The 27,995-nt window shown below is 40.1% G+C and overlaps 5 protein-coding genes across 9 annotated transcripts in view; 4 read left to right on the top strand and 1 right to left on the bottom strand.

Moving 5' to 3' along the window:
- The first annotated feature begins 898 nt into the window (after window positions 1–898).
- LOC119744803 (lebercilin-like protein) lies at window positions 899–11,854 on the top strand. Of its 4 annotated transcripts, none has more exons than XM_038220947.1 (9): window positions 899–1,048; window positions 1,726–2,333; window positions 4,608–4,954; window positions 5,304–5,624; window positions 6,161–6,751; window positions 7,056–7,424; window positions 7,868–7,892; window positions 8,627–8,872; window positions 9,502–11,854. In XM_038220947.1, exons 2-9 carry the CDS (start codon window positions 1,796–1,798, stop codon window positions 10,137–10,139), a joined length of 3,075 nt encoding a protein of 1,024 aa, XP_038076875.1. In that variant the 5' UTR covers window positions 899–1,048; window positions 1,726–1,795; the 3' UTR covers window positions 10,140–11,854. The 4 variants fall into 4 exon arrangements, with proteins under 4 accessions (XP_038076875.1, XP_038076874.1, XP_038076877.1 ...); XM_038220946.1 differs by having other exon boundaries at window positions 7,865–7,892; XM_038220949.1 differs by lacking the exon at window positions 7,056–7,424.
- Window positions 11,631–14,350, bottom strand: LOC119744805. Of its 2 annotated transcripts, none has more exons than XM_038220951.1 (4): window positions 14,275–14,350; window positions 12,658–13,944; window positions 12,402–12,536; window positions 11,631–12,277 (listed from the first exon to the last, which is right to left on the bottom strand). In XM_038220951.1, the coding sequence occupies exons 2-4, from the start codon at window positions 13,936–13,938 to the stop codon at window positions 12,149–12,151; spliced, it is 1,545 nt and encodes a 514-aa protein (XP_038076879.1). In that variant the 5' UTR covers window positions 13,939–13,944; window positions 14,275–14,350; the 3' UTR covers window positions 11,631–12,148. The 2 variants fall into 2 exon arrangements, with proteins under 2 accessions (XP_038076879.1, XP_038076878.1); XM_038220950.1 differs by having other exon boundaries at window positions 14,183–14,294.
- A 288-nt stretch (window positions 14,351–14,638) lies between these two features.
- Window positions 14,639–16,684, top strand: LOC119744806. Its single transcript, XM_038220952.1, has 2 exons — window positions 14,639–14,961; window positions 15,291–16,684. The coding sequence occupies exons 1-2, from the start codon at window positions 14,954–14,956 to the stop codon at window positions 15,961–15,963; spliced, it is 681 nt and encodes a 226-aa protein (XP_038076880.1). The 5' UTR covers window positions 14,639–14,953; the 3' UTR covers window positions 15,964–16,684.
- A 1,278-nt stretch (window positions 16,685–17,962) lies between these two features.
- Window positions 17,963–20,471, top strand: LOC119744336. The gene is made up of 2 exons (XM_038220209.1): window positions 17,963–18,001; window positions 18,576–20,471. Exon 2 carries the CDS (start codon window positions 18,586–18,588, stop codon window positions 19,258–19,260), a length of 675 nt encoding a protein of 224 aa, XP_038076137.1. The 5' UTR covers window positions 17,963–18,001; window positions 18,576–18,585; the 3' UTR covers window positions 19,261–20,471.
- Window positions 20,472–20,725: 254 nt separating this feature from the next.
- LOC119745578 (2-oxoisovalerate dehydrogenase subunit beta, mitochondrial-like) overlaps window positions 20,726–27,995 on the top strand; it is a 33,436-nt gene continuing 26,166 nt past the window's right edge. Inside the window, exons 1-8 of the mRNA XM_038222036.1 lie at window positions 20,726–20,924; window positions 21,764–21,841; window positions 21,950–22,018; window positions 22,945–23,078; window positions 23,536–23,691; window positions 24,244–24,352; window positions 24,893–24,955; window positions 25,612–25,757. Of these exons, the coding sequence (XP_038077964.1) occupies window positions 20,771–20,924; window positions 21,764–21,841; window positions 21,950–22,018; window positions 22,945–23,078; window positions 23,536–23,691; window positions 24,244–24,352; window positions 24,893–24,955; window positions 25,612–25,757 (909 nt within the window). The 5' untranslated portion in view covers window positions 20,726–20,770. The remainder of the gene's footprint in view (window positions 20,925–21,763; window positions 21,842–21,949; window positions 22,019–22,944; window positions 23,079–23,535; window positions 23,692–24,243; window positions 24,353–24,892; window positions 24,956–25,611; window positions 25,758–27,995) is intronic.

Below are 27,995 nucleotides of genomic sequence, written 5' to 3'. Positions count from 1 at the left end.
GTTGAAAAAAAAATGACCCATGCTTGACTTCAAAATTAGATTATGGTGTTTTATTTGTTCTAAATCAAATTGTTGGTAAGATTTCAGATATGGACCACGGACGCAGTTCAATCGTTTTCGTCTGTAGGTTTATTTTTGTAAAGCAAAGCAAAATTTCTGGAAGTCATAATTTCCCATATCTAGAAATGACCTATGGTTTTCTCATCACAATTTCATTGAAAGTTGCTTGAAGTGGTACATAAATTACGTTTAGAGAAACTTGTGAGATGCAGCTATTGAACATCTGACATTTTCTTGTCCATATATTCATAATTATTTTACCCCACCCCATCATTTTGTATCATGGTTACCACGCCCCTTTTAAAGTCCCACATAATACCCTAATCGGGGTCGTTTCCACGAAGCCCCACCCACGACCCGGCGACCCCAGACATAAACTAAACTTGTTCTAAGTCCGCTGTCAGTTTAAGAGATAAAAAATCTATCGATAGTTCTCTTATTGATTGAATAGATGAAACATCTTTCTTTTTGGAATGTAACATAACCTCAGAGTTCAACTGTTATTCAGACATTTTACATAAAATAAATTACAGCTGCAACAAACAATCAAAATACTGACTGTGTAAAGTTTATTAGCTTGATTAAAAATAAAACTAAAATCCATCGTTGCAAATCATGTAAACGATTTAATTGCCTTACATCCAGACGTCTCTTATCACAAAAGCATACTTCTGAAAGGCATAGAAAATGGTGGTATCTGACTATTTCATGCCAAATAATGCATGACAGAACCCATCATGTATAGGATGCTTCTAATGCACGTCATCACTGGTACCCTGTGAAATGAAAAAAATTATATGTGGTACACCAGCGATCCATTGTTTCTCTTCTTCTGGCAATCTCCATAGCAAGTAAACAGCGTATGGCACGCATGCCAATCTGCGATCACTGCGAAGGTCTAGATTGAATTTTGACGTCTTGAAAAACCCAATATTTTTTGAATTTAACAGTGAATTCTGCCGCTGATGCTCTAAAAGAGAGTACCGAGGTAAATATGAGCTTTTTAATTTTAAAAATAGGAACACTATCAAGCTCACATTATTTGAATAAAGAAATGTATTTGTTCTTTATTTGCAATTGCAATGATTTTTACTAAGACTTTTTCTGTCACTGTCAGTAGTTTTTTTTGTAAACCTTATTATTTTTGTGAAATGTAGCATTGACTGTTTTGGGCATAGGCCTAAGTTTGTCATGTTTGTACTTGTAGACAGGAAAGAAATGAATAATACACGTGATTTTTTGTTGTAAGTTAGCAGACTAGTATAATTTTCTAAAACTAAAACTAAAACTTTCTTTTTACAGTTCAAGGATGCTACAGTCTACACCTCTTGACTTTAGATTAATATTAGCCTTCCAACTTTGGCTAATTTATTAATAGGCCCTATATTAATTAGAATTTAACGTAAGATTTAAAACTCATTTTTTAAGTAATTGTCATAGGCCTATGTTTTAATCTTTCATACTTTTGTCAACCCCCCCCCCCCCCCATGAGTAACATTTTAATCTTTTCTCTTTAAATTTTCGATGATGTTTATGTTAAACTGAGTCTTTGGACTTACTTTTACTGCACACCAAACGGATATTTTGATATGAGATGGAGATGTAAATTTTATTTCACTGAAAAAGGAAACTAAACATTTTAAATAAAATGGTTTACTCCAACAGATTCTACAAAACATAAATCAAAACCAGTAGCAGAAGGGTGGAGCTATTGTCGTCCAGTTAAACAGGAGGTATGACTGCAGTGAATGACAATGACTCCTTCTTCGACTCGGACGGCGAGCATGACAACCAGAAAGCTGACAGCCCATACTTGAAAGGAGCCTACGACCGTAGGGGCGACAGCCCAGCTACGCAGCGAGTCGCCAAAAACAAATCTCTGACCCCATCAACCTCAGGCAACTTCTCGGCCAAGTCGTCAGACTCGATCATGTCCGAGAAACGCGGTACCAAGTCATACAGGTACGATGATTCACCATCGCGATCACGGTCACGGTCGCAAACACCGTCGCCGTATAGGAGCCCGCTCCCACGCTCGCCTGCGTACTCGGACTCGTTCAACTCGGAAGACTCGGACCAGGATTCTCGCAAGGCGTCGCCAGAGAGGACTAAGAAAGAAACGAGCGCAAAGCCCAGAGGAAGGGCCAGGGGAGGGTATAGCAGCACTTCATCCAACCGGTTCAACAGCGGGACTAGTCAAGACAGTCGGACGACATTCAAGGGCTATGGAGGGAGCTCAAATTATGGCAAGACCAACAACCGAACAAAGAAAGGTGAGTTTATTACCAAGACGTTAAAACATTTTTTGTCATCATGATTTTTGGTGGAGAAAAAGATTTCTTACTCTGCGTGCATATGTTTATATTTCCATTGACTCCATTGATCCCGTATGTTTGTGTTGTTTACAACTATTAAATTATTGCTACAAACAATTTGACAATACGTCAAAGCTTGTCAAGAAACTCAGTATTGATACTCTCTCAAAGTTTGTTTGAGTTTATTGAAAATTACATATTTTCTGTGTCTAATGTGGGAAAAAGAAGATGTTAAAAGCATAAATTGTCACCAATTGCTTGTAAAAAAATGTCAGACTATAAAAGGATAATTATAGAGACATTTAAATTTATTAGTCACGTATAAAAAGAAAGAAAAAAATACTATAGTTTGTGTGTCACAAGTTTGCCTTGTAATTTTTCGAACTCTGCAAGCCAGCAATGGTGTTTGAAAAGCCAATGGAATTTTCTGCTTGAAAAAGTGACAAATTGAAGCTATTTTTGAGTTAAAATCTGTTGTGTATTTATTTCATATGCATATTCAAAATTCAGTTCATGATTTGCCAAAGAATGTGCCATCGTTTACGTCAGTCAAGAATTGTTCATTTTAAGAGCAGGAATTGTACTCGGAACAAGAGTTCAGATAGACAAGAAAAATTAGGTCTCAGGAGCAATGATAAAATTAAAATGGGAGAAAGGGGGTTATTTTATATTTTTTAAATCATTTTTTGTTAAAAGTTCTTCTAATGTCAAATTTTCATGTCATTAAGCAGGCTAGTGAATTTTAAAAGGTTCCATTTTTACCCAAGGGGCCAGACAAAAACTAATTCAGGTTATATTTTTACATTTTTATAATTATTCAAAAATTATGTAACACGCCATGATAAATATTCCCATATGTTTGCCTTAAGATGTCTTTCTGAGTATATGAGACTAACGAACAACTAAGGCTCCCATTTGTATTCATCTACCCCATGCAAACTGTATGCGTGTGCTCTGATTGTGCTTAATTTTTCTTCGTCGTGCCCTGTCACGGTTGTCAAGACGACAGATTAAGACACATATATAAATACTCAGATATAGCCTTGGGAACCTGGGGGGGGGGGGGGGGGGCATGGGAAGAGTAATTGTGTTGATGGGACTGAACACTGTGACGTACATCATCGTAGAAGAGGGTTCATTTCAGATATCAGTCATAATTGATTTTTCGGTTCAATTTTAATGGTCAGGTACATGCATGATGATCATTTGGGGGGGGGGGGCTTTATTTTTTTCACAAAATGAACATGTATGTAAATCAATGAAGGGAAATGAAGGGAAATGATTGTTATGGATTGTTCTTGGAAATAAATGTTAAAAAATAGGTTTTATTTGAGAAAAATTATAAGAATCCTGTAACAATAATTGTATTTTGCATATCATCTTGGATTGATTGTTTTTGCCCGACATGATTTTGTTCTTGGAAATAAATGTTAAAAAATATAGGTTGTATTTGAGAGAAATTATAAAAATCCTATAACAATAATTATATTTTGCATATCATCTTGGATTGATTGTTTTTGCCCGACATGATTTTGTTCTTGGAAATAAATGTTAAAAAATATAGGTTTTATTTGAGAGAAATTATAAAAATCCTGTAACAATAATTATATTTTGCACATCACCTTGGGTTTTTTGGTGTTTTTTTTAACTTATATCCCTGTCCTACATGTCCTACATGGTACAAAACTTAATAAGGCCATTAAAAAAATGGAATTAAACCATTAAAAACAAACAATTCAACCACAAAATATAAATGGACACAGCTGCACAGTTAATCACCAAATTTAAGACCCCCCCCCCTTCATTAATCATTTACACCCTTTGGAGTTATTTTGATGATGACCTTTAAAACAAAAAATTGCCAATTTAAGATGTGTGTTAAGACTGCAAAAAAGATTTTCAATGTGCATATTTGAACATTGAGTAAATTAATTGATATAGAATAATAAATAATAATACTTTCATTAAATATATATTGTACTCTCTCCAGAGTCAAACCTGTTGGAGGTGCGTTACATTAAAAATTCCTAAATTAAAAATGATACAGTATACAAGCTAGCATAAATTTAAATCACAAAAGCCATTAAATTTACATCAAATTATTAAGATAAAAAAGAAATATGTATAAATTAGCACAGTGAACACAACAAAACATAGGCAAGGAAAAATAGTTTGCTGTAGTATGTCATTTTGTTTCACTTTTAATCACCACAATTTTATCAAATTCATCAGCTTTTCAGAAAACTCCGATTAAGAAACCTGCGGCAGCCAACAACACGAACAAACGCTCCAACAGCATCGCCAGTAGTCAAGCCTCGCCACGCAATGCTGGCAACGAGGTCACGCGACGCATGCTGTCGGCGAAAGGCCACACCATCAGCCGGCTGCGCAACGAGTTCAACCAGCTGCAGCAGCAGCACGACGAGACGCTGCAGGAGAACAAGCTGCTGAAGGCACTGCAGCGACGGCAGGAGAGGGCGCTGGCAAAGTTTGACAACGAGGAGAGCGAGCTGCCGCAGCTGCTGAAGAAACACAGCGCTGAGCTGGACAGCATGCGACGACGAATTCGCAAGTATCAGGTATGGATTGAGCATTTGGACTACTTTAAGTTTCATTTTTGCTTCTGAGTGACTGAGTCACTAATCGACCGACTGACTCCCCAACTGACTGACTCCCCCCCAGACTGACTGACTCCCCGACTGACTCCCCGGCTCCCCAAATCACTAACTGACTGACTGAGTCACAAGTTTGTAAAATATGTCCCAAACAGACTTTTGGTGTAGCTTGACTACACTCGAGTCTAATCTTGTTTTATTCAAGTTTTGGTAAGATGAATTAAATAACTTTGAGAAACTGATCATTATGTGAAAAAAACAGATCAAACTGTGAAAATAAAATTAAAACTTAGTTTTACCCCTGTCCTTGTAGGAGCATGAAAGGGACAAAGACCGGCGCATGAAGGACAAAGACGAGCGGTTACTGCGTACAGAAGACGAACTAAAAAGCCTCAGTGCCGTCGCCGAAGACAAGGGCCTCCTGGAACGCCACGAGCTCCAGAAGCGAGTGGACCGGCTCAAGACGAAACTGGAAAACCGGGACAAGAAGATCGAGGAGCAGGAGAGATACGTGGAGCACATGAAGAAGAACCAGCGGCATGAGCTGCGCGAGAGGCAGGGACGTGAGGAGGAACTGAAGGGTAGGATGGGAAGTCTGGAGAGAGAGAACGAACGACTGCAGATGCAACTCAGGGTAAGGCTCCGTTATTTCGAATTTTTTCATTTTCATATATGCGTCATGATATTCAGGCAAGCAACTTTTCCTCAGATCCGTTGATTTCCTTTTTTTCCATTTCTCATTCCATTACAAATTGAAAAACACTGTATAAAGTCTTGTGTGGTTTGGAATTTCCTCGTTTTTTTTCTTCTAAATTCCCAGTTGCATGCCTGGGTATTGTATTCAGTATCGCAACTGTTGGCCATTGTAGTTTTCACATCATGGTTATTTTCAAAAATGAAATCCCTAATTCTATGTCCAAAAATCTGGTGGCCCTTGAATGTTTTTAATCTGCACTTGGATCTATTTCAAAACAAACTACAGTATGTTCTAGATATTTGGCACAATATCTTTTTTCAACAGTTTCATGAACTATGTGCTCAAGATTGCAAAAATGTTATAACCCTCGCCTTCTGTTATATGTGTAATACAATTTTTTTTTTTTGCAAAAAATAACGGCAACTTTACCTTAAACTAACACCCAAATATGATTTGTAACAATTCATCCACAGGAGAAAGAAAAGGAACTGGAAGTGCGTAACATCTACAGCAACCGCCTGATCAAGCCGCCTGGCAAACTCCGGTACAACCTCTCCCCGACCAGCCTCAAGCCTGTCATGCTGAGCAAAGCGACCTCCACGGTTGACCAGCCGAAGCTGCCGCACCCTCCCCCTCCCGACAGGCAACCACGGGATCGATCAGCCGAGGAACTCAGGCGGCGGGAGGAAACAAACGCCAGGGTCAAGTCCCCGAAGGATGTAACACCAAAGAAAGAGGATAAGATAGAATCGGAGAAACCCAAATGGGAAGAACCGAAACAGGAAGAACCAAAGTCCAAAGAACCGAAACAGGAGCTCTCGGAGCACGAGAAGATCCTACGGGACCTGGACATGGGATGGGAGAAACGGGACGGTGGGGAAGGGACGCAGAGGCAAGAGGAGGAAAGGCGGAGACAAGAGGAGGCGGACAAGAGGAAGAAGCAAGAGGAGGAGCGACAGTGGCAGTTGGCAGAGAGGCTTCGGCGGGAGGAGGAGGAGGAGAGATGGAGGAGACATGAGAAGGAAGAAGCTGAGGCAAAGAAGAAACGAGAAGAGGAAGAAAAGGTATTTCAGACATGATTCGCTGAACCAGTGTTCAGAGTTTTCCCCAGTATGTTTATTTCCAATTTATCTGCATGGAAAAAACCTGACCATCTTATACCCAAACCTTGAATCCTTAACATCATCTTTCAAATTTTAAATCAAATTTGTGTCAATGAGCTTTCTGCCTTAAAATTACAACTTTCTCGTTAATTTTGTACTGATTATTCCACTTTATCATGTTTATAGCAACTTGATGAATTGAAAAAATACCTTCCAGTGTTAAAAACATCACAGTAAATCTCGCCTCTCCCCCTTTTACCAACAGCCTTCCGTTTACCAAAGGCCCAGTTTCCTTGGTTCCAAGAAAGACGCCCCTACCTCCCAGTACAAACCAAGTTTCTTGGGCTCAAGTCCTTCTACAAAATCCAAATTCTCCTTCTCAAAACAAAATGACGACTCAGCCACTTACAAGCCCAGTTTTTTAAATACTTCAAACAAACCGGACCACCAAAACCCAAATCAAACTTCAGCAAACACAACTCAAAGCACACACGAAACAACACCAAGTTCTTTCAATTTAAGTTCAAATCCAAAATCAAAAAAGGTCGATGAAGATGACGATTTCTTTGAGACTCAGCCCCCAAGTTCAGATCTTCCAGCGTGGCTGAGGGGCGGTTCCGACACCACAAAAGTGGTAAAGAATCAACTTCCGTGTGATTTTCAGCTTGAGAATTGCTGTGGGTTTTTCAGAATTCTAAGAATGAGTCGTTTATTTACGAAAATAAAACAAAAGTTAAAATGCAGATTTTATGTGTCAAGTTTAAAGATTCAGATTTTTATTTAGCATCTGTCTTATTTGCTCTCCGGTAGCTGTTTAGGTGTTACTAACATTTCTCAATTTCCTCAGTGTGAAGACAGTAACAGATTTTCTCAATTTCTTTATTGTGAACAATTTTTTTTTCTCCAGTTGCTGAACCTTGAAAGTTGTGAAAGGTTTAATTTTGGCATAAGAAAGCAAGTGGTGTCACCCTTTCTGCTGTGTTCTGCACGCTTTTGACCGAACAGAGAAATAGATTTTTTTTAAAGTTATATTTTTAAGTCATAATTTGTTTTTATTGTTTTCCTTTTGTTCAGCAGGAGAGAGAAAGGAAGAAAAAAGAAGGTAAGATAAAAAAAAAACCTGAAAAACAAATGAGTGTAAACTAACTCACTAGCAACAATAAGCCTCTGTACTGATGACGTCACACTTTGTTTACATGTGTGCTTTCCAATTGTGCTCAATGGACCGTGGGCCCCCACTGGCTCCATAGGAAAGTGCACATGTAAACAAAGTGTGACGTCATCAGTACAGAGGCTCATTGCTTATAAAAACGGCTGCGCAAATGGAAATCATGCAAGTGTGAACATTCACATAACCAGTTGCCTTATTCACAAAGATTAGTGTCATTTTTTTGCTTAGTAACCCTAACCCCCTTGGCCCTTTTTGCTAGGAACCATCCTCAATCCTCCAAAATCTGCCAAATTATTGCACTTACATGTATGTTGAAATTGAAGGATACCCACTGCCTCAATCCTTCAACATTCTCCAACAGCCCTGCCTCTCAAAATTCATTCAGCCTCAACCCTCCAAAATCCTCCAAAATCCTCCTCTTCAAACACCATTCATTCTCAATCCTCCAAAATCAACCGATACTGAATGTCCATGTGCCCTCAATCCTCCACAATCCTCCAAAATTGTATGTTGCATTCATCCTCAAATCCTTCAAAATCCTCCAAAAACCGCCCGGAGGACTTTGGAGGATTCAGGAGGGTTAGGGTTTAATAAAGTTTCCTTACTGCTGATTAGTTAGCTGCTTAATTGATTGCTAACTCACCCATCTCACCCTCATGACACAGTCCTTCAGGATACCAGCTACTCGCCCCATTTCGACAACTCACCAGGGGATGATGCTGAAGAAAACATTCCCTTCTTTGGATCCAAGCCAACCGAGGCGCAGAAACCCCCCACTACCAAGACCCCGCCCTATGCTGTCAACAGCGTCCGAGATCTACAAAAGTACTCACGTGGCGACATCAGCGGCTCCCCGAAACGGGGCAGAGACGAGGGGGGAACGTTTGGGCAGAATCAAGCTAACAACGCTGGTATATATGTTGTTTTTACTTTTTTCATGTTTTGGTCTGACTAACTTCCCTCACTGCTTTTTCACTGCTTTTTTTCACTGCTAAGCTTTTTGAGCCTCGTCAGCTTTTTTTTGTAGAGAGAGCTTAATAGATTTTATTCATAAAGGCAATCTGTATTTATTTTTTTTAATTACAATGTCAAATTAATGTTTTACCATGGAGGATACTATCACCCATTTTTTCATTTCAAGCTACCAAAAAAAGTAAACATATCAGAAAATAAAACTCAATCCAATTTTTGGCTTGGTTAGGATTTGAACAGTGGTCATCAAGATGAAAACTTTTTGCCAACTTGACTCATCTGTGTTTACAAGTGAGAAACAGAAAATAACTCCAGATGATTGAGACCTTCTTGGTCAGGTATTTAGAATCCAGTTATACAGGTTGGAATCGAACCTGAAATTGAAGTCACATTCTGCCAGCCTTTACCCATCAGAGATTAAAATTGAGGAGGAAGACGTTAAACTATTTCTGATGTTTAGACCTTGGTCAGTTCAGAATTGACAAAACAGTCGCCCTGGTTGGACTCGAACCCACATCAAGGAAATAGTGTCAGTCTTATTTATTGATTGGAAATGTTTGTCTTGCAGATCAGGAGAAGGAGGCTGAGCGTTTGGCCGAGGAGCGTCGCAAGAAGGACCTCCTCCTGGCCCGGATGCGAGATATTGACGACGGCAAGAAGCCTGACTCGGGCAAGAGCCACAAGAACTACAATTTCAGCAAGCCTGTGGAGAACCTCCACAACGGGATCCCCTCTCACCCGGATGAGGCGGCCCCGACAAAAGCAAAGAAGGACGATGCGCTGGCGTTTGGAAGCTACGCGCCGACCTTCACCAGCAGCAAGGCTGCCCAGAAACCCAAGAAGAAGTCCTTCTTTGATGACGAGGATGATGAGGGTGATCCGTTCTCGAAGCCGACACCGGCCGCCTCGCAACCTGACAAGAGAGCCCACCTCATGGCGACTGTCTTCTGCGACAGCCCAAGCGAGGAGAAATCAACCAAGTCCTCATTTGGCGACGACAAGAATGTCTTCACCTCCTCGACCAAGGCGAAGCCTGTCTCCTACCCGTGGGAGAAAAAGGTTGAAATTGGGGGAGGGGCGAATGCCACAAACCCAGCAGTGGCAAATGGCGTCAAAGACAAGGGTCCCCCAGCATCAAAAGCCGCCATGAATATGTCTCACGATAGCCTGGATGATATTGACGACATAGAAGAAGTGATTCTCTGAAAATCTTGTATTCCTTTCACTTTTTAGATGTACAGACCTTGTGTAAATATTATACTATTTATGAATATATTTTATCCAAAGCTGTATGTAAAAGTGTAAAAATGAGAAAGATTGACAAGCATATCAATCATCTTGAATAGCACAAACTTCTCTGTAGCTCTTATTTTGAGAAACAATCATGCTTTGCAATCGATTCATATCTTAACAGCATTACTACAGCAGTAAGAAATCATGTGTTCTGCAAAGTGCAAATATTTTTTTTAATTGCTGGACTTGAAAAAAAAAAAGATTATCTTTGCTGCAGTTGTGAAAAAGGGTGGAGAATGGTTTTCTAGGAAACAGATTAGGAAGAAAGGGATATTTGCGTGAATTTTTGTCCAACTGTTGAGAATTTTGGAAGAATTAAGTTAATTGGCTGTACAGCGCCCTCTAGTGGTGATATTGGCAGTAGTGGCAGGCTTTCCAACCAGCATCCAATCACACAATCTGTAATTTAATTGAGTCTGTTGTGTGTGTACCTCATTTGTTCTGGTGAAATGATGTGTTTTATGGTTAAATGTTCTGTGCTCTTTATAGCACATCAAAGAACAAAGCGCTTCTGCAGTATTTGTTTTTCTACAGTAATGCATCAAACATTGAAGGAAACTTTGGTGTCAATAGACCAGGAGTTGTCCCTCCACAATATTTGGTAGAAAGTTTGCAGGAACTCTACCTATCCTTGAACCGGGACAGCATTTTCAGTGTTATTTATTTTTATTTTGGTGTTTTTTGTGCTTTCTTTTCACTTTCTGGTCCAGAGTTACTGAAATAGACAACAGAGAAAAATGTGAATTTGTGTTAAACTTTATTTGAAACCACGTACATTGTACTATATCATGTTATATGGAATTGTCATCTCTGGATGAGTTCGCTTTCAGTCTGTACTTTTAGGACACCTAAGTTGTGAACTAACTATTTTGGTCATGCATATTCACAAGATAGGAAGTACATATGTAAACTACATGTAATCACTTTTGTCAAATGGCACTAGACCCAGTACATTTCACTTCTTGACTCTAATTTTGAAAAGTTCTGTATGTTTTTCACTCTTCGAGTACTTCACCAAGACACATGCAAAGCTTACCAGATAAAGAACACTCAATTTTAGTGCTAGACTAAAATCACAGATCCTAGTACAAAGTTGGTTCTGTAGCTAGCCACCAATAGCACATAATACACAGAATTCTCGAAATTTTATCAAAATACATTCCTTCTGCTTTCAAAATATAAACATGTATGTAAAAATTCAGTGTTAATTCTGCAGGAAAAACCTTGATAATCAACCAACAGCTGAGAAACCAGTGTGCACTGGGTTGGATTCGAACCCGAGTTACCAGAGATGGATGGCAAGATATACTGCATTCCTCATAGGAAGTTCTGAATTGTGTCAATTTGTCATTTTATGGAAGCGTCATAAACTCTGAATGGATTCTGCTTTGCACAACACAGCAGAGAGGGTTACAAAATTGTTTGACGTATTTATTTTGCAACTACTTTTTGTCATCTTGAGATAAAAAAGAAATCCAGTACTTAACTATACAACCTTGTCCACCATTTTCAGTCTGAATTTATCAATGTTGTATTGTCAACTAAATAGTACTGAAGCTGAACAATGTACAAGAATATTTTGTACTTCAAACAGCACTGCTTTGAAATAAAGACAAATAAACATGAAAGATGGGGCTTTCTTGTGAAATAACTGGAGTTGTATTATACGCCATCCCCCTAGGGTCTATCCAATGTTCCCCAACACCTATGTTCCCCAAAATCCTTAGGGTTAGGGTTGGGGAATATAGGTATTGGGGAACATAGGTATGCACCCAGGCCTGTCGCCAGCTCTTGGTATTAGAGGGGGGGGGGGCCTCGTCAGGGAGGGCCCAGCCCCCCCTGGGTCCCCTCTTGACGACGGGCCTGTATGCACCCCATCCCCCCCCCCAAAAAAAAATATATATATGAGCTTAAAATATTTCCTAGTTTTTAAGAATTTCGGTCCATAACTTGAAGAGGGCTTTGTTCTGTCTGATTCCATCAAGGCAGAGGGTCTGCTTTCGGAGTCGTCGATTCTCTGTCCCGAGTTGACTATTGTCTGACTGCAGTTTCTGTAAATGAAAGACACAAATGACATTGTAATGACTGAAAAATACATTATATAATACATGTTTCCAATAACTAAGACAACAGTTCGATACTTTGAATAAACATGTTGTTGCTATTGTTACGTACCTTCATGTAATTGTACACTAGCGGCGACTGATGCTGCAGCGCGTCAACTTCATTTTGCAGTTCTTGTGGCATATCAGCATCGTCCACACTGGGGTGATCCACATCCGTGTGATTTTGGTCAAACCCTGTCGCAATCTAAATGTGGAACAATAATTTTTCAAAAAAAAGGTGTTTTTGTTGATTTTATATTTCAATTGCTTTTGAAGGGGTTTATGGTCACTACATGTATATTGTAAAACTTAAAAGGGACTAATACCTGATCAATTTCCCCTTTGTTTCCACCTTGGTGAAGTTGGCTGGTCCCCGGCCTTTCATTGTCATGATCTGACCACATAGTTTTCATTGGTGACCGACCCCTGCCATTCTGGTTGCTGCTGTTGCATGGCCAGATGGGTGGGGTGATGTAACGATAATCAGATTCAGATGCAGCAACGTGGGATTGCGTCTCATTTCTGCCCATGCACTTTCCCTGCCAGGTCTGATTTCGGACGCCTTCTGGGCGTGGCACGTACAGGTTGGAGCCGACAGATACAGAAGCCGAGATTGAAGTGTCACCCTCATCTGTCTGGACTGCAAAGGTTGCTGCATGAGGTGGGTGTGGTTCTGGGTGTGGCAATGGGTGTGGCAAGGGGTGTGGCAAGATGCTGTTGTCAGAATTTTCCATCTCAGGTGCTGGAGTTGTCACCCTCAGAACATTGTGGCGTGGGAACATATATCTAAATACTGCCTCCCCAGATTCAGGACAGTCTAAAAACACTGGTTCTTGTGTCCCTTCCAAAGCCAGCTTCTCGTTTTTCTTTCTCTCCCTGTGTCGCGCCACTCGCACCCTGTTACCCTCCCGCCGTTTGGCCACCACGTCTTCCCGTACCCCTTCAGGCAGAGCTATCTCCTGTTCCTTCCGCTTCGTCCGGTGCCTCACACAGATGGCCTTGTGTTTCTGCTTGTGCTGTTCGTATTTGCCTTCTGCCCGGAGCCGGCTCCTATGCCTGCGTTGGCGCTCCGCTGCGCTCCTGCGTCGTTTTTCCAACTGCTGCTGTGCTATCAGTGCATCCAACGACAAGTTGCCATTTCCAGATGGCTCCCTGGTTATCGCATCAGTGCCTTTTACTTCTCCATCAACATCTGAAATTTCGTCAGCTCTTGGCAATCGCAAGTCTAGTCCGCTGTCATCCATTGCCTCCTCGACAACTGATCCGCTGAACTCCAATTGCAACTCTGGCTCCTCCTTCACCAGGACACTTCCTGCCTCCTTCAGATGCTCCACAATCTCTCCATTGGTATCCAACAGCATCCCTGGCTCGTGCTCGGAAACGAGGAATTCCTCTTCCATGGCAACAGCATTTATTGGCAGAGTCGAGATGGAATGATTCTTGGCGGCCTGTCGCCATCTTCTCTTTCGCTCGGTTGCTTTCTGTCTTCTCTCAGTCGCTGCCTCCGGGCTGATCACTGCTGGTTGCTTTCTCTGTTTCGGTTGCCGGCCTTCTGCTTTCATCTTAAGGCGGTGCCTTCTTTGTCTCTCTGCAGCCGTCAGAGCCATTGCTTCCTTAAAAAAAATTAAATTACAAAATTCTAAGTCACTTACAGTGAATACAAAGAGTAAAATAGTTGTTTTTAAAAGATGCTAATTTAATTATTATAAAACATCTCGAGGATGAAAAAGCAACTTATTTCATCAGCAGAAAACACAGCAGAACAATGCCAGATATAGGTGGGGCACAGAAAACAAAAATAATATGGAAAACGCCGTGATAGATGAACTTTGGATACTATCGACAACTGACCCTTTGCAAGGCTCAAAACAAGGTCAAATTTCCTGGGATTTCCGGTCGAAAATCCGGTGTCTACATTCTATGATTCTACCCATCACACTCACCTCGTCGATATATCGAGTCTAGCAAGTGTACATGTAATTAATTGTACCACTTACAACGTGTACCTCATTCAGAAACTGTTGCGCGCAAACCAATCGAAAACAAATGCGTTTTAACTGCACGGTGTAAAACACAAACGTCCCACCCAAACAAAGACAGACACTATTAAAATTATGTTCCTCAGAACTAGTTTAACTATTTAAGTTTGCTCGTGTAAAACCAATTTCACACAAAATGACTGCGAAAAGATAATAAAATATCAATTTTGTAATATTTGATGAACTTTCAAACTATTTTAACTTGTTTGTGTGAAGCAGGGTGAGGAATGTAAAGTGAAGGCTAAAAGTACGAGAAACCAATCATAGCTTTTTTTGTGGCTGCACGCGCGAGGACAAGGTCATTTAATTTTGTCACTAACACTAGCAGTCAGTCCACTAGTACACTAGCGCTTCGTGATGCATTTATAAGTCATTATATTTCTGTGAAATCCAGGCAGTCTAGTAACAGAACACATTCCTGGGGCTATTGTCACCGCCCTTTTGTCATCTGTACCTGTCGGTACTCGGAGCTGCCTGACACCGAAGCAAAACAATAGGCTATTAAAAACTGAAGACCCGATTTCTTTGGTGCAAAAAGTTCCTTCATTATCATACAGGCACGACACAGCAGCTAGACAATTAAATGTCGAGGTACGTACTAAAGGCGTATAACACTTTCTTTGATTCAGTTATGATTGTCAACCGTTTTTCTAAAACAAGTCACTAGTGTGATTATAATGTGTGAGTGCGGTCTCCTTATTTGGGGGGGGGGGGGATTTGTCTTGTTTTGTTCTGGCAAACAAACTGTATGTGATGTGAAGGACTCTCACATCCGTGTTAATGTTATATTTGGCAAAATGTATTTGATTTTTGAAAGACTAACTTCATAAACTTTAATTTCAATGCCTTGTTATGCATTCTTTAATATTACGTTCGTAACTCTGAGATTTCAATATTTTTCGATTACCTTATTTTTGCAGAATTCAAATGATGATGCGCTCCTTTGAAGTTCTTGCTGCCTTACTGGCACTCATCGGCATTGCCAAGGCCTGCAGCCTAACTGACGATTGGAAATCCCAGTCAATAGAGGAGCGAGCCAGCGTGCCGCAGTGGGTAGTCTACGGCACAGTGGTCAGCGATCAGTACCCACCGCCAGATGCCGGTACGGGTGTTAACCAGATCTACTGGGTCGTGGTCCAACCCCTGTGCTGGCTGAAACGAGGGCCCGAAGTTGACTTCCAGCCCAACGACCGCACAAGGAGGGCAGCCGAGAACACCAACGCAACCGACCACATCGTTGAGTTTGAAAACATCACCGTCGCGGAGGAAGCCCCTTGTGTTTTCAACGACCTCATCCGGGGGAAGAAGTACATCTTGTTACTCACTCAGGGCACTTTCAGCAATTTCACCATCGACGATATCAACACGGAGTCTGGCGCCTTTGAGGAACCGACAGAGGAAACCTTTGAGGCTGTCCACCGTGGCATCGACGCGGGTCTCAAGGGGTACCCTGAGGGGGAGTGTCTTGAAGGGGTCGAGATACCTTGTTTTACTGGAGAAAGGGATCCGAAAGTCTGTAACGGGGGCGTGACCGTGGGCGCGGCCGTGTGGTTCTTGATCTCAGCAATTGTAATGGCTGTATCTGTATATTGATCTGATCATCAGGGAATACTTACCTCAAGATAAATTGTTTTTAATCTAAAACTTAAAAATCTTTACTAAAAATGAATCTGTATAAACAAAATATTTAATCCAAAACAACCAGTGTACGACAACGTGATTGCCAATTACTTGACCTTTACTTGTGTATTTTGCACTTATTTGTGTGTGTTTCATACTTTTTTTTATTGGGACTAAAAAAGCTCAATGAATTTGGTACCAACAGTATGTTCATGCAAGTTTACATATGACTGGTTTATTTTCAAGGACATTGACCATAAATTTCTTAGAACTTTATATTTTTCTAGCAAAAAATGTACGACTGCCAAACAACTGCCAATTTGTGGTCTTGCCGCCAATTTTATTTGAAACCCCAACACACTAAATCAAAGAAAAAATATTCCAACTACTGATTTTTACCCGAAACTTTGTTATATTTTTTGTCATATGAATTTGCACGCAATTTGGTATCGTGTTGATCCAATAATTTGTTTGATATTGTCTCAGTAGTCAGGGTTCAGTTTAAAACAATTTATCATTTTATGTACATGTATGCAGAGTGTAGCTTAAGATTTTAAATATAAGATTTATACGATTTCACAGTTGAAATGTAAATCAGTAGTGGAAATTTTGATATAAATTCTAAAATTGTAGTTTATAGCTTCGATGTGCATATCATTACTACCTCTGGACGCAAGAATATTTTGTACTTAAAGGGAATGTACATCATTGGCTTTTGCTGTAATTTTCAAAAATGAACCATTTGAGGGGTTAGTATAATAGATCAAATACTGTTACACTGACAAGTTTGAAGTTTTGTGTTCGAAAATGCTGGAAAAACCAAGAAAAATAAAAATGTTCAAGTAGTCTGGTTCCCTGACTCCACTAAAGATGAAATGAATCAATTTATAGATGCCCGAAAATTGTAAGGTAAGGAAACCAGTCTAGCTGGCCTGCACCCGTTAATGAACATGTAACCAATAGCAAACAAAATTTGGACTGAAAAAGGGTAAATTTGGAGCAGTAGTTGAAAAATAGTTAGGTTTTTCCAACGGTGTTCGGCCGACCACCGTTGGAAATTTATACAAAATACCACTTTTCTTGAAAATGACTTCACACCAGGTGCCACAATTTTACAGGATGCTTTAGACTTTCATTTACCAACATCCTATTAAGGTATTTCGTAAAAATTTGGTAGTTTTGTTTTCCAATGTTTGCAAATGTTGTATATTCCCTTTAAAAAAAAAACGTTGTTTGAAATAAAGGTAGATAAACATAATCTTTTCTGGTTAATTTCTCATCGTTGAAGAAGTGGGCAAATTGGTAAATTTATATTCCACGCCATAGCAACGACTCACTTGGGCTTGTAAAAAGTATGCATTTGATATCTACGTGTACTTCATTCTGAAAGCTGATTCGCACAACCAAATAGATAATAAAGACACTTGAACTGCGCGGTGCAAATAATTTGCACGTCTCCCCAAACAAAGACAGACATTTTGAAAATTATGTTTCCCACCCCTACTATAATGATAATTTTTTATCCATGTACAACAAATATCACACAAAACGAGTGTGAAATAGTATAAGAATACAATTTTTTTTAATTTAACCTATTTGAAAAAATTATTTTGAACTTTCTATAAATAAATTTGGGTAAGGAGTGTAAAGTGAGGGCTAAAGTACAAGAAGCCTATAATTGCTTTATGGTGGCCCTAAAGTATTGTTTGTTTACAAGGACAAGGTCAGTGCATGTTTTACACAGTGTGTGATGCAGTTTTTATCATTTTTGTGAACTCAATAAACACATTCCTGAGGCTATAGTCAATGCGCTATTGTCATTCTGTACCAGTCGGTACTCGGAACTGTCTAGTGTTACCGCAGCAAAACTTCAGCGGTTCTCACAGCTATAAAAACGAGAGGCCTGATTTTTCTTGGGCAAAATTCATATCGAGTGGGTAAACCACGGACACTGACAGTGACAACAAAGAACTGTATAGCCTAACTACATGTATCTAGCGTAACTGTCGAGGTAAGGCATAGTGGTAGATGCCACATTCCCTGTTTTTGTTTAATTATAAAAATTATAGGGCGATGAAATGTTTGTATGAAACGATAATGTGATTGTGTGTGCTTGTATGTGTCTCTTTTTGGGGGGGGGGGGGGGGGTTGAGGCCTTGTTTATTCTGGCAATCAAAATGTACATGTGTATGCAATTTGTTTATTCTTTTTATGGTGCATTTTATGCGAGTAAAGAATCGGAACTGAACTGTATGTGAAGGGAGTAGATCAGTTTAGAATATTCTTAGTAAATTTAAATCATTGTTTTTGTTGGACAAATCTCTTCAACAAAAAGTAATACAATGTATTGTGATGTGTACAGTGGAATCTGGATATAAAGTCAAACAGGGGAATTTGCTCAAATTTTCAGTTATCCAATGGATTGTCTATTCAACAACATTGATGGGAAAATGTTTTTACTTTGAGTTAAAAGGGTTTTTGAGTTATCAGAGTTTGACTTATTGAAATTCCACTTTATTCTTTACTATGTTTGTTTTTATTGTTACTCTTTGATTTCAGTATGTTTCTTTATCTTTTTTTAACAGAATTCAACTAATGATGTGCTCCTTTGTAGTCCTTTCTGCCTTACTGGCACTTGTTGGCATTGCCCAGGCCTGCAGCATACCCGAAGGTTGGAAATCCCAGTCGATAGAGGAGCGAGCCAGCAAGCCACAGTGGGTAGTCTACGGCACGGTGGTCAGCGATCACTACCCAGACCCGGACTCTGGTTTTGACATCAGCCAAAGGTACTGGGTCGTTGTGGAACCCCTGTGCTGGCTGAAACGAGGGCCAGTGCCCTCCGAGCCCAGCGACCGTACAAGGAGGGAAACAGAAGGCGAGCATAACACCAACGCCACCGACCATTACGTCGAGTTTGAAAACATCACTGTGGGAGAGGAAGCGCTGTGTACTTTCCATGACCTCATCCGGGGGAAGAAGTATATCATCTTTCTCAATCGTGATGGCACTTTCAGCAATTTCACAATCTATAATGTGAACATAGACTCTGGGGCCTTCCAGGATCCGACAAAGGAAACCTTCGAGGCTGTCCACCGCGGCATCGACGCGGGACTCAAGGAGGGGTACCCTGACGGGAAGTGTCTTGAAGGGGTCGAGATACCTTGTTTTACTGGAGAAAGGGATCCAAAAGTCTGTAACGGGGGCGTGACCGTGGGCGCGGCCCTGTGGTTCTTGATCTCAGCAATTGTAATGGCTGTATCTGTATATTGATCTGATCATCACGGAATACTTACCTCAAGATAAATTGTTTTTAATTCAATTCAATTCATTCAATATTACATTTATTTCCATATTGAACAATAACATAGTAGAAAGCAAAATACAATATTGTGGAGGCACAATCCTTATAAGCCAAGGCTTGTAGCGGAGTGCCTTTAGAAAAGAGAACATAGACATGAAATACTCAAATAGTTAGTTAATTAAGTTAAAGACAAAGATAAGAGGACAAAGTAATCTGACCAGAAATAGATTTTAAAAAATGACTGGGGATAAAATGAATTTGTAAAATCTGAGGCCTCAACCTTAAGCTTTTTCGATACTAATACTATCCCACTGGGCAAGTTAGGAATTTGTACTAGCTCACTGGATATTTTAGACTAACTTAAAATAATTTACGCTCAAATAAATTTGGTACCAATTGTATTATGAAAGGTCTCAAGTGATCCATTTATTTCCAAATAAGACACTGACCACAAATTTCCAAGATATCTACAAATTTATTCCAAAGAGAATTGCTAAACCACTGCCAGTTAGTGGTCTTGTTGCCATTTTGATTTTAAACCCCAACTAGAAAAAAAAAGTCCACTCAGACCATTTTAATAACTGAATTTTACATTAGGCTTTGTGTTCAAATTTGTCCATTGAATTTGCTACAAGGCTACAAAAGTTTTGGCTTTCAAGTTAACTCTAAGAAGTTGTTTATATTGTCCTAGGATACAGGAGTCATTTTTTTTAAACAATTTTTATTCACTGTACATATTTGGTGTGATTTTTAATTTAAATTTTAAAATTGTAGTTTAGAGTTTTGATGTGCCAGTATCTATTTAAAGATATCTTCACAGTATAGTAGTGAGAACTATTGATAATTACGTGAACGATTATTGACAAGTTTGTATGTAAAAGTCTTGTATAAGAACTGAAATTTTTAAGTACTGAAATTTGACAAATTATGTGAACTTTTATAAAAAGAAACAGATAACAAGGTTTTAAACATTTAAGACGTGGAGATATGTATTAAGAAAGGCAGATAAACATGGTTACTAGATGTTTTTACTTATAATATTTGACAAATATAAATATATGTTTTGAAATAAATTCATAAAAAAAGTTCTGTTGTGATGAATTTTAAAATATGTTGTGACAAATAATATTGATTATCTGGGATAAAATTTTCATGAGGGAGTAAATTATATCAGATGAAATTGGTGAATTAAGGTGTTTTTTTTGGGGGGGGGGATGCCATCTTATTTTTATTTTCCATATCCAATTTTTTCCCTGAACCTACTTAAAAGTAAATTGAAATGCTCCCCATACATGATTTAAAAGATTGGAGCATGCCCTGTGTTTGTTTGTTTATTTACCCCTCTCACATGGGCTCGAGTCTACCTCCCTCCCCCCCCCCCCCCGCGGCCCCCCCCCCCCCCACCACGCCCTAAATTGGAGCAGACGTGGCCTTTCAATTCCGAGCCGCACGGGGGCGCTACAACAATACTCCACGAAAATGGCAGCTCTTCGAAGAACTTTGCAGAGTTTGTGCAGAATATCACGGGAAAAGAGCTCAACGCTTCGACGTCTGCCCAGTCAGAATGCAGCAATCGTGTGCAGGAATGCATCTGCTTGGACATTTGTTCCAGACTCGCCCCCAGATACTCTCGGTAAGACAATTTTAAAGCTCAACATGCCCTTCTGACGTGTTCGACTTTCTTCGTCAGTTGTAATTAACATTGCATCTAATTCGTGACAATTTCGTAAGACTTCAAAATTTGCTTTTAATTTTCGCAGTGGCTATTGTTACGGCAGCCGTAGCCTAACGCATTTCCCATTTTCTATCGTTACGCTAGTACTGCAACTTGTTTAAAAAAACATGAGAAGAAAATATAAATTAGAAGGAAAAAAGTAAATTTGAACGTTATGAAATTCGGACTTTATTTCCCTTTAAAATAAAATCCTCCAAAGCCTCAGGTTAGAAAAGGAAAAAAATTCGAGTGCAAAACTGAGATGCGAACCCGCAACCTCGCGGTGCAAAATCCTACCCTCTATCGACTGAGCTGTCTGTCGCACTGCTTACCGAAACGTGGGGAAACAAATAATTATATACCTGCGTGCGTATCAAAAAAGTATCGTAGAGGGCGCTAAACAACGAATGCCGTAACGATAGCCACTTCGTTTAATTTTTTATGCCTACCCAGATCTGTGGCCCAAAATTAATTGATAACTGTTTTTTTTAATTAGGCCTACATTTTGCATCCCAGCACTCCAAATGACCCCCCCCCCCCCCCGTCCCGACCCTGTTGTGTATTTTACTAACCTTTCTTTGCTTAAGTTAAGTTAAATAAAAAATGTTTAGATTTTTACTTGGTTCATCATAGCATTATGACTTTGTACAAATTGCTGCGAAAATTTAATTTAAGTCACATTTTGATAAAAATAAAGAACTGTTGAAAACTGATAATGCCTTATGCACACTCTATTGACTCTTTTCCTATTTTTACAGGGGAGACAACAAAGATGAACCTATTTCAGTCATTGACTAGTGCCATGGACATTGCCCTGAGTACTGATCAGACAGCAGGTAATTTGAACTTGATGAGTAAGGCAGTATTTTACTTACGTCAAACTTCTTCTTGCAGCATAGATGATAAGGAAAGATGTTCCCATCATTTTTATTGTTATTTTACAGTCATCTTTGGAGAGGATGTTGCATTCGGTGGAGTGTTCAGGTGTACAGTTGGACTAGCTGATAAATATGGTGAGTGAAATCAATGGTAACAGGTCATCTCGTACCTTGGGCTACTTGTACCTTGGACAACTCGTACCTCCAACTCGACGTCATTATACCGAGTCGTACCTTGGACAACTCGTACCTTTGGCAAGTCGTACCTTCAGTTAAGACGACTCGTACCATCACCCGTAAGTCAAGTCGTACCATCAGTCGGGATAATGATCCGAGGCTGAATAAAGTGGACCGTAACTCATTGAAAGTGGACTGCTTATTAAAATAAAGGCGAATCTCTTTTTGGAATGAGCTCTCTTTCCCCCCAAAAGAGGAATTTATTTAGCGCGAAGCCGGCCGCGGCAGGTTACACGCACTGTGTGCGCAGCATGCACAGGCCCACGTTTGCGGTCAACCTACGGTAGCCATCCGTGCAAAGTGACACGGTTCTTGCGCCGCGCTGACCGATTAATATGGACGTCTGTGCACGGTGACATTTTTGATGCAGTCTGCCGTTAACATTTAGAGACTTAGGCTACGTGCAAATATTATGGAACTGATGTTTTTATCCAAGATTCACGTCTTACCTCCATTTTTGCAATGAATGACCATCATTGAGATGATTTATATGAAGAAAAAAGTGGCGTCAGGTTGCAACATTTTTTCGAGTCGTCCAAGGTACGAGTTGTCCAAGGTACGAGATGTCCAAGGTACGAGTTGTCCAAGGTACGAGTTGTCCAAGGTACGAGTTGCCCAAGGTACGAGTTGACTCGAAAGCAAATCAATTTATGAATGTAGAAACTTGGGTTTTAATGCACTGTTTGTCTTATGGTTAAGTGTAGCCAGCTGTGTTTAAGTGTTTTAACACTTTGGCTAACAAGAAGCAGTTTGACAATCTAGCCAAGTGCAAAGTTTTTTTTTAATAGTTTATTCTACGTTAATTTTGAATTCTTCATCCACAGGCAAAGACCGAGTGTTCAACACCCCCTTGTGTGAGCAAGGCATCGTGGGCTTCGGTATCGGCATGGCGTCCGTCGGTGCGACAGCTATTGCAGAGATCCAGTTTGCCGATTATATCTATCCAGCTTTCGATCAGGTTAGCCTTGCCACTTTGCTGTGTCCAATCAGTCTGGCAAAGAGTTTTGTGTCCCCCGAAGAACTGGACTTATATTAGGGAGGTGCAAGGTTCAAATCCCGTTTTTCGCGGTTGTCTGAATCAGGCCTTTGGCTTGAGGATCAAGGGTACAGCATTCAGGCATTTGCGTTTAGGTCATGATGAAGAATTAGTTAAGTTCACTCTAAAACAAATCAAAAAGATTTCTGAAGATTTTAGAGTAAAAACCTTAAAAAAGTTAAATTGATCATCTAAGTTGACAATTATAAGTGGATAACCTCAACAGCTGTTTCACTTCTCCCCCCCCCTCCCCCGCCCCCAAAATGGTAGATAGCCCTTACCCTGCACCCTTTTACACAAGCTTAAAAAAAAGGTTTTCGCCTTGTCTTAATTTTGTCAAACACAAGTTTGTATAAATTCTTCTGTCGTATTTTCACAGATTGTGAATGAAGCCGCCAAGTTCCGGTATCGCTCTGGCAATGTCTTTGACGTCGGAGGTTTGACGATCAGAGCGCCGTGGGGGGCTGTGGGCCACGGGGCCCTGTACCACTCACAGTCACCTGAGGCTTTCTTCTCCCACGTACCGGGCATAAAGGTCGGTGCAATCCCTGTAAATATTTCTTAAACTCACTCAGTAATTTTATTTGGTACCATTCTGAATATCTCAAAATGTGGGCCCCGGGGTCTGGAGCGTTGAACCCATGGTCTTCTGGTAATTCTGCAGGTTGTGGGTTCGAGTCCAAGAGGGTTAAGGTTAATGGCAATTGAAAATTTGAAAGCAGCAGCATGATTATCAGTTCTCAATTGCAAAAAAAAATTGTTAAAATAAAAAGGGAACAAAGATTTTTTCCTATCTGAAATTTTAAATAAGACTCATTATAAACTTTTTAAAATATTGATTAAGTAGTTACTCTTTAAGTGTTGTTCCAGTGAAAGTTGCCTGAAATTTTTGTTGTCTTCGGCAAAACTTTGTGACTATTCTTAAATTGAAGACTGTTTTTTTTAGCACATTGTTCTGTACTGCGACATGGCAAGATCCTCACTGCAGTATAAGGTACATGTTTATGTTAGAAATGTCTGAAATAAATTATTGTATTCTGTCCCATTGCTATAAATTTGATCACATCTCATTGTTTTTTTTGTAAAGGTTGTGATACCCAGGAGCCCCATACAAGCCAAGGGCCTCCTGCTGTCCTGTATACGAGACAAGAATCCCTGTATATTCTTCGAACCCAAGGTCTTGTACCGAGCAGCAGGTAGGTGATGGTTCACTGGATCTACCCATTGGAGGTTTTCAAACTCTGTGTCCAAAAATCATTTACAAGCCTCTAACCCTAACCCTCCAGGGTATGTTTGCCAGAACCCTGCCAGACGTAGCAACTTGCAACGCTTAAAGTGACAAGCCTGCCAAATGTAGCAAGATCCATCAGGGGAAAAGTCTCAAGGCCACACTGCCTCAGAGTCTGAGGTCACCGCACGCAGCAGGATACAACTGTGGCATTGTTCAGTGGGACTTAGCTCTCATTGTTTCAGAGCTGGCCATTCATGCACTGGTGTTGGTAGATGAATGCATCAAGTGCACCAGTTCTTTTCCATCTGATGCACTGTGTTGCGTCTGGCAGGGTTAGGGTTATAAATAAATGTCAACCTCAAATGGAAATGTTCGTCAATTTGGCCTCATATAGACAAATGAGGGCACGAGATCACTGTACACTCACGAGGCAACTTCTAACCAACACACATGAAAGAGTAATCTAGTAACCTGACTCAACTTTTTTCTTCTTCTGTTTTTTCAGTGGAGCAGGTCCCTGTCGGAGACTACATGATACCGCTGGAAGAGGCAGAAGTACTGGTGGAAGGTGAGTTGCAAAAAGCTTGACAATTGCAGGAAAATGTTCAAGTAGAATAGACCTTTATCATGCTGCCACCATTTCAGTCATGTTCCCTGTATCCAATTACAGTACTGAATGTTAATGTTTTTTGTGCAAAAAGGAACCAGACTATTTGTCCTTCCAGCCTTGCTTTGGTTACACTGATTTGAATGGGGAAACTCAAATAGCTGCAACATGATAATGGTCTATTGAACTGTAGTCAAAACATGGGCAGATAGACAAACAGTCTGACTGACTAACAAAGACGGGCTGAACAACTGAACCAGCAGCCAAAGAAACATCTTTTCTGCAAAAAAACCTTGCGTACTCTGAAAACTTGCAACCATGAGATGCTCACTGGCAGCAGAATATATTACAGTTGACCTTTTGTGTTCCTAGGCGGGATGTTTTACTAGGATGCCAGGGCATTTAAAATTTTATTTCAGCCCAATTTTTCATGGATTTTGTGTCCTTCAGCAAGCTACTTTATTGCAATATACCAGGGTACACTGGTGCAAAAGGTAAGTTTGTAGGTTGCGTCGTAAGGCTTGTTTTGTTACCTTGATTTTGTATAAGCCCGGCAATCGGGGGAAGTAGTGATTATCATAATCAGTCTCTGTTTACACACTCTTTCGTCCAATCAGGGAGCGATGTCACTCTCGTTGCCTGGGGCACCCAGCTCCACGTCATGCACGAGGTCGCCCGATTGGCCCAAGAGAAACTGGGCGTGTCTTGTGAGGTCATCGACCTGAAGACGATCGTACCTTGGGACGCGGAGACAGTTTGCAAGGTGGGTGTGCTTATTTGTCTCTGCTGGCTGAAAGGTGGGGGGGGGGTGGATCTGTCATTTGATGATATACTTATAGATGCTCAAGGAGAAATGTAAGATGTAAACATGTCTTTTGTCTAAAAAGCTTAACGTTATCATCTTACATATTTCATCATAAACCTTCTTAAATCGACCCCTTGCGGTCTTTGTTCCTCTATGATGGGCATGAATTGACACTGAATTTAAATAACCACCCCCCCCCCCCCCCAGTAACTTTACTTTGGACAATGATGCACACTGACTGTTCTGTGAGTCTACACATGATTGAGATGTTTAGGCAGTATTTATTACAAGACTACTCTGTCTGTTGAAAGTGTGTGGCGCCCTCATGTGATGATAGTTCTACAGACTCTGCCTTCATGCACTTGCTCTCAATTGGCTTGGCAGAGGGCCAAAAACTTGCCGTAAATGCATTTCAGGGGCAGATTGGAGGGGGGGGGGGGAGTAGGTCTGGCCGGGGGATGTTGAGGGGGCGGGGTCCTGATCCCCTTTTTGTTTACAATTTTTTCGTAAAAGCAAAACATTTGATAAATAAAAGCTTTCCACTTTGAACACACAATGTGCATTCTGCATAGTGTTTTCACTGGTTCATTAGTCCAAATTATATTTATAATGTTTTTGAAATTTAAAATATATATATTTATATATCTTAAAATTTAATAACAACATTTTACCCCCAGGGACGGGAATATTGGTTGGGGAAATCACCCTTTTGTTTCTCAAAAAAAAACCTCCATCTGCACCAGCAATTGACATTACGTTACCGATAGGACTCATGTATGCATGATAATTGGCAGATTTGGCATTGACGTAAGACCTAGCCAAACAAACAAGCTGGCATCAACCACTAAGGCTATTGTGGGAATTCAAATTCCAACACTGTTGACGGAACGGGATAATTGCATTACCCCCGCGCTACAAGCCAATTTTACGATAAAGCCCGTCTGCTTTACGCACGTATATATATTCTAATCAACTCTGTGCACAATGACAATGTTGATGATAATAATTGAAAACCATCTACGTGACTAATCTCAAATTTGGGATCTCGTAATTCGTTTTAATTCCCTCACCTGAAGCTGTTCCAGACAAAGTCTATTGATGTTTTGACCAAACCCGCCCCCCTCCCGCCCCCGCTTTTCTCTTTAAAATATTTATTGTATTCCGACCTCATCCTCAAGTTAATCCACAAGCTCGTGGAGTACGGGTATGCCGAACCACACCGTCCCCCAGATTAACTGCTATTTTGGGTCTCTCTTAATCACATTTCGATCGTCCTTAATTAAATTTGGGCCTGACTTCGTGGTGTGGTGCACTGTGTTCATTGAATTAGTGCCCCGCAAGAGATAGTGTCCTGTAAAATTGGACCGAGGCTCAAATTTCAAGTAAAAATCAAGTGGCATACAGATTTAATGGGTCGAAATTATTACTAAACCAGACAAATTTTACCAGAACATTGCTAAAATAAATATAGACATTTAAGTTTTGGTTAAAAAAAAATTATATTTGAAAAGATTTAGGAAGGGTCTATTTCATTGTTATTAGGGTCCGTCCATAGATTTGGGGTGCAATTTTTTTTTCGTGTCCCTGTTACATCTGATATAAGATTTTGTAAATTCAGGACACATTCTTAAATGCTTCTATCTCCGAGAGTGATTATGTGTAAAGTACCTGCCAAATATTAAATAAAAATAGTTTGAAGTCAATTCTAATGATACTTGTATGGCAAATTACACAGGTCAGGTGTAACAGGGACACACAGAATGTCACACTTTTGGATCCCACATTTATGGACTGACACGTTAATGGTAAATGCGAAAGAAAAATTGTCATAAAGATGAAGAGTTTTCATGCAGATGAACATTTGAAATTGTCATTTTGGACTTAAATGGGGCATTTACCCTTGGGCCCCCCCAAAAATAGTTCTGCTTCCAATTACATGGCATTTGAAAATAGGGTAGGTAGGTAGGGATTTTTTTTTTTGGCAATTTTCTGTGTGTACGATCATATGGAGGGTCTGCGTGTAGTCAAGGGTAGTAATTGATGGTTTGGGGTGTTTTCTCTCATGTTTCCCATTAAAAAAATTAGGGTAGGGGCTGTCAGAATAATGTAGGTAGGGAAACCGGAAGCAGAACTATTTTTGTTAGGGCCAAACCCCTGGAGTGATTTATTTGGAACCTTCCTCACTCTTGCAAAATC

Source organism: Patiria miniata, unplaced genomic scaffold, assembly GCF_015706575.1.
Source record: "Patiria miniata isolate m_02_andy unplaced genomic scaffold, ASM1570657v1 HiC_scaffold_7, whole genome shotgun sequence".
Classification (NCBI taxonomy): Eukaryota; Metazoa; Echinodermata; class Asteroidea; order Valvatida; family Asterinidae; genus Patiria; species Patiria miniata.
Note: the sequence above shows the minus strand (reverse complement) of the source record. Positions and strands in the feature narration are given on the sequence as shown.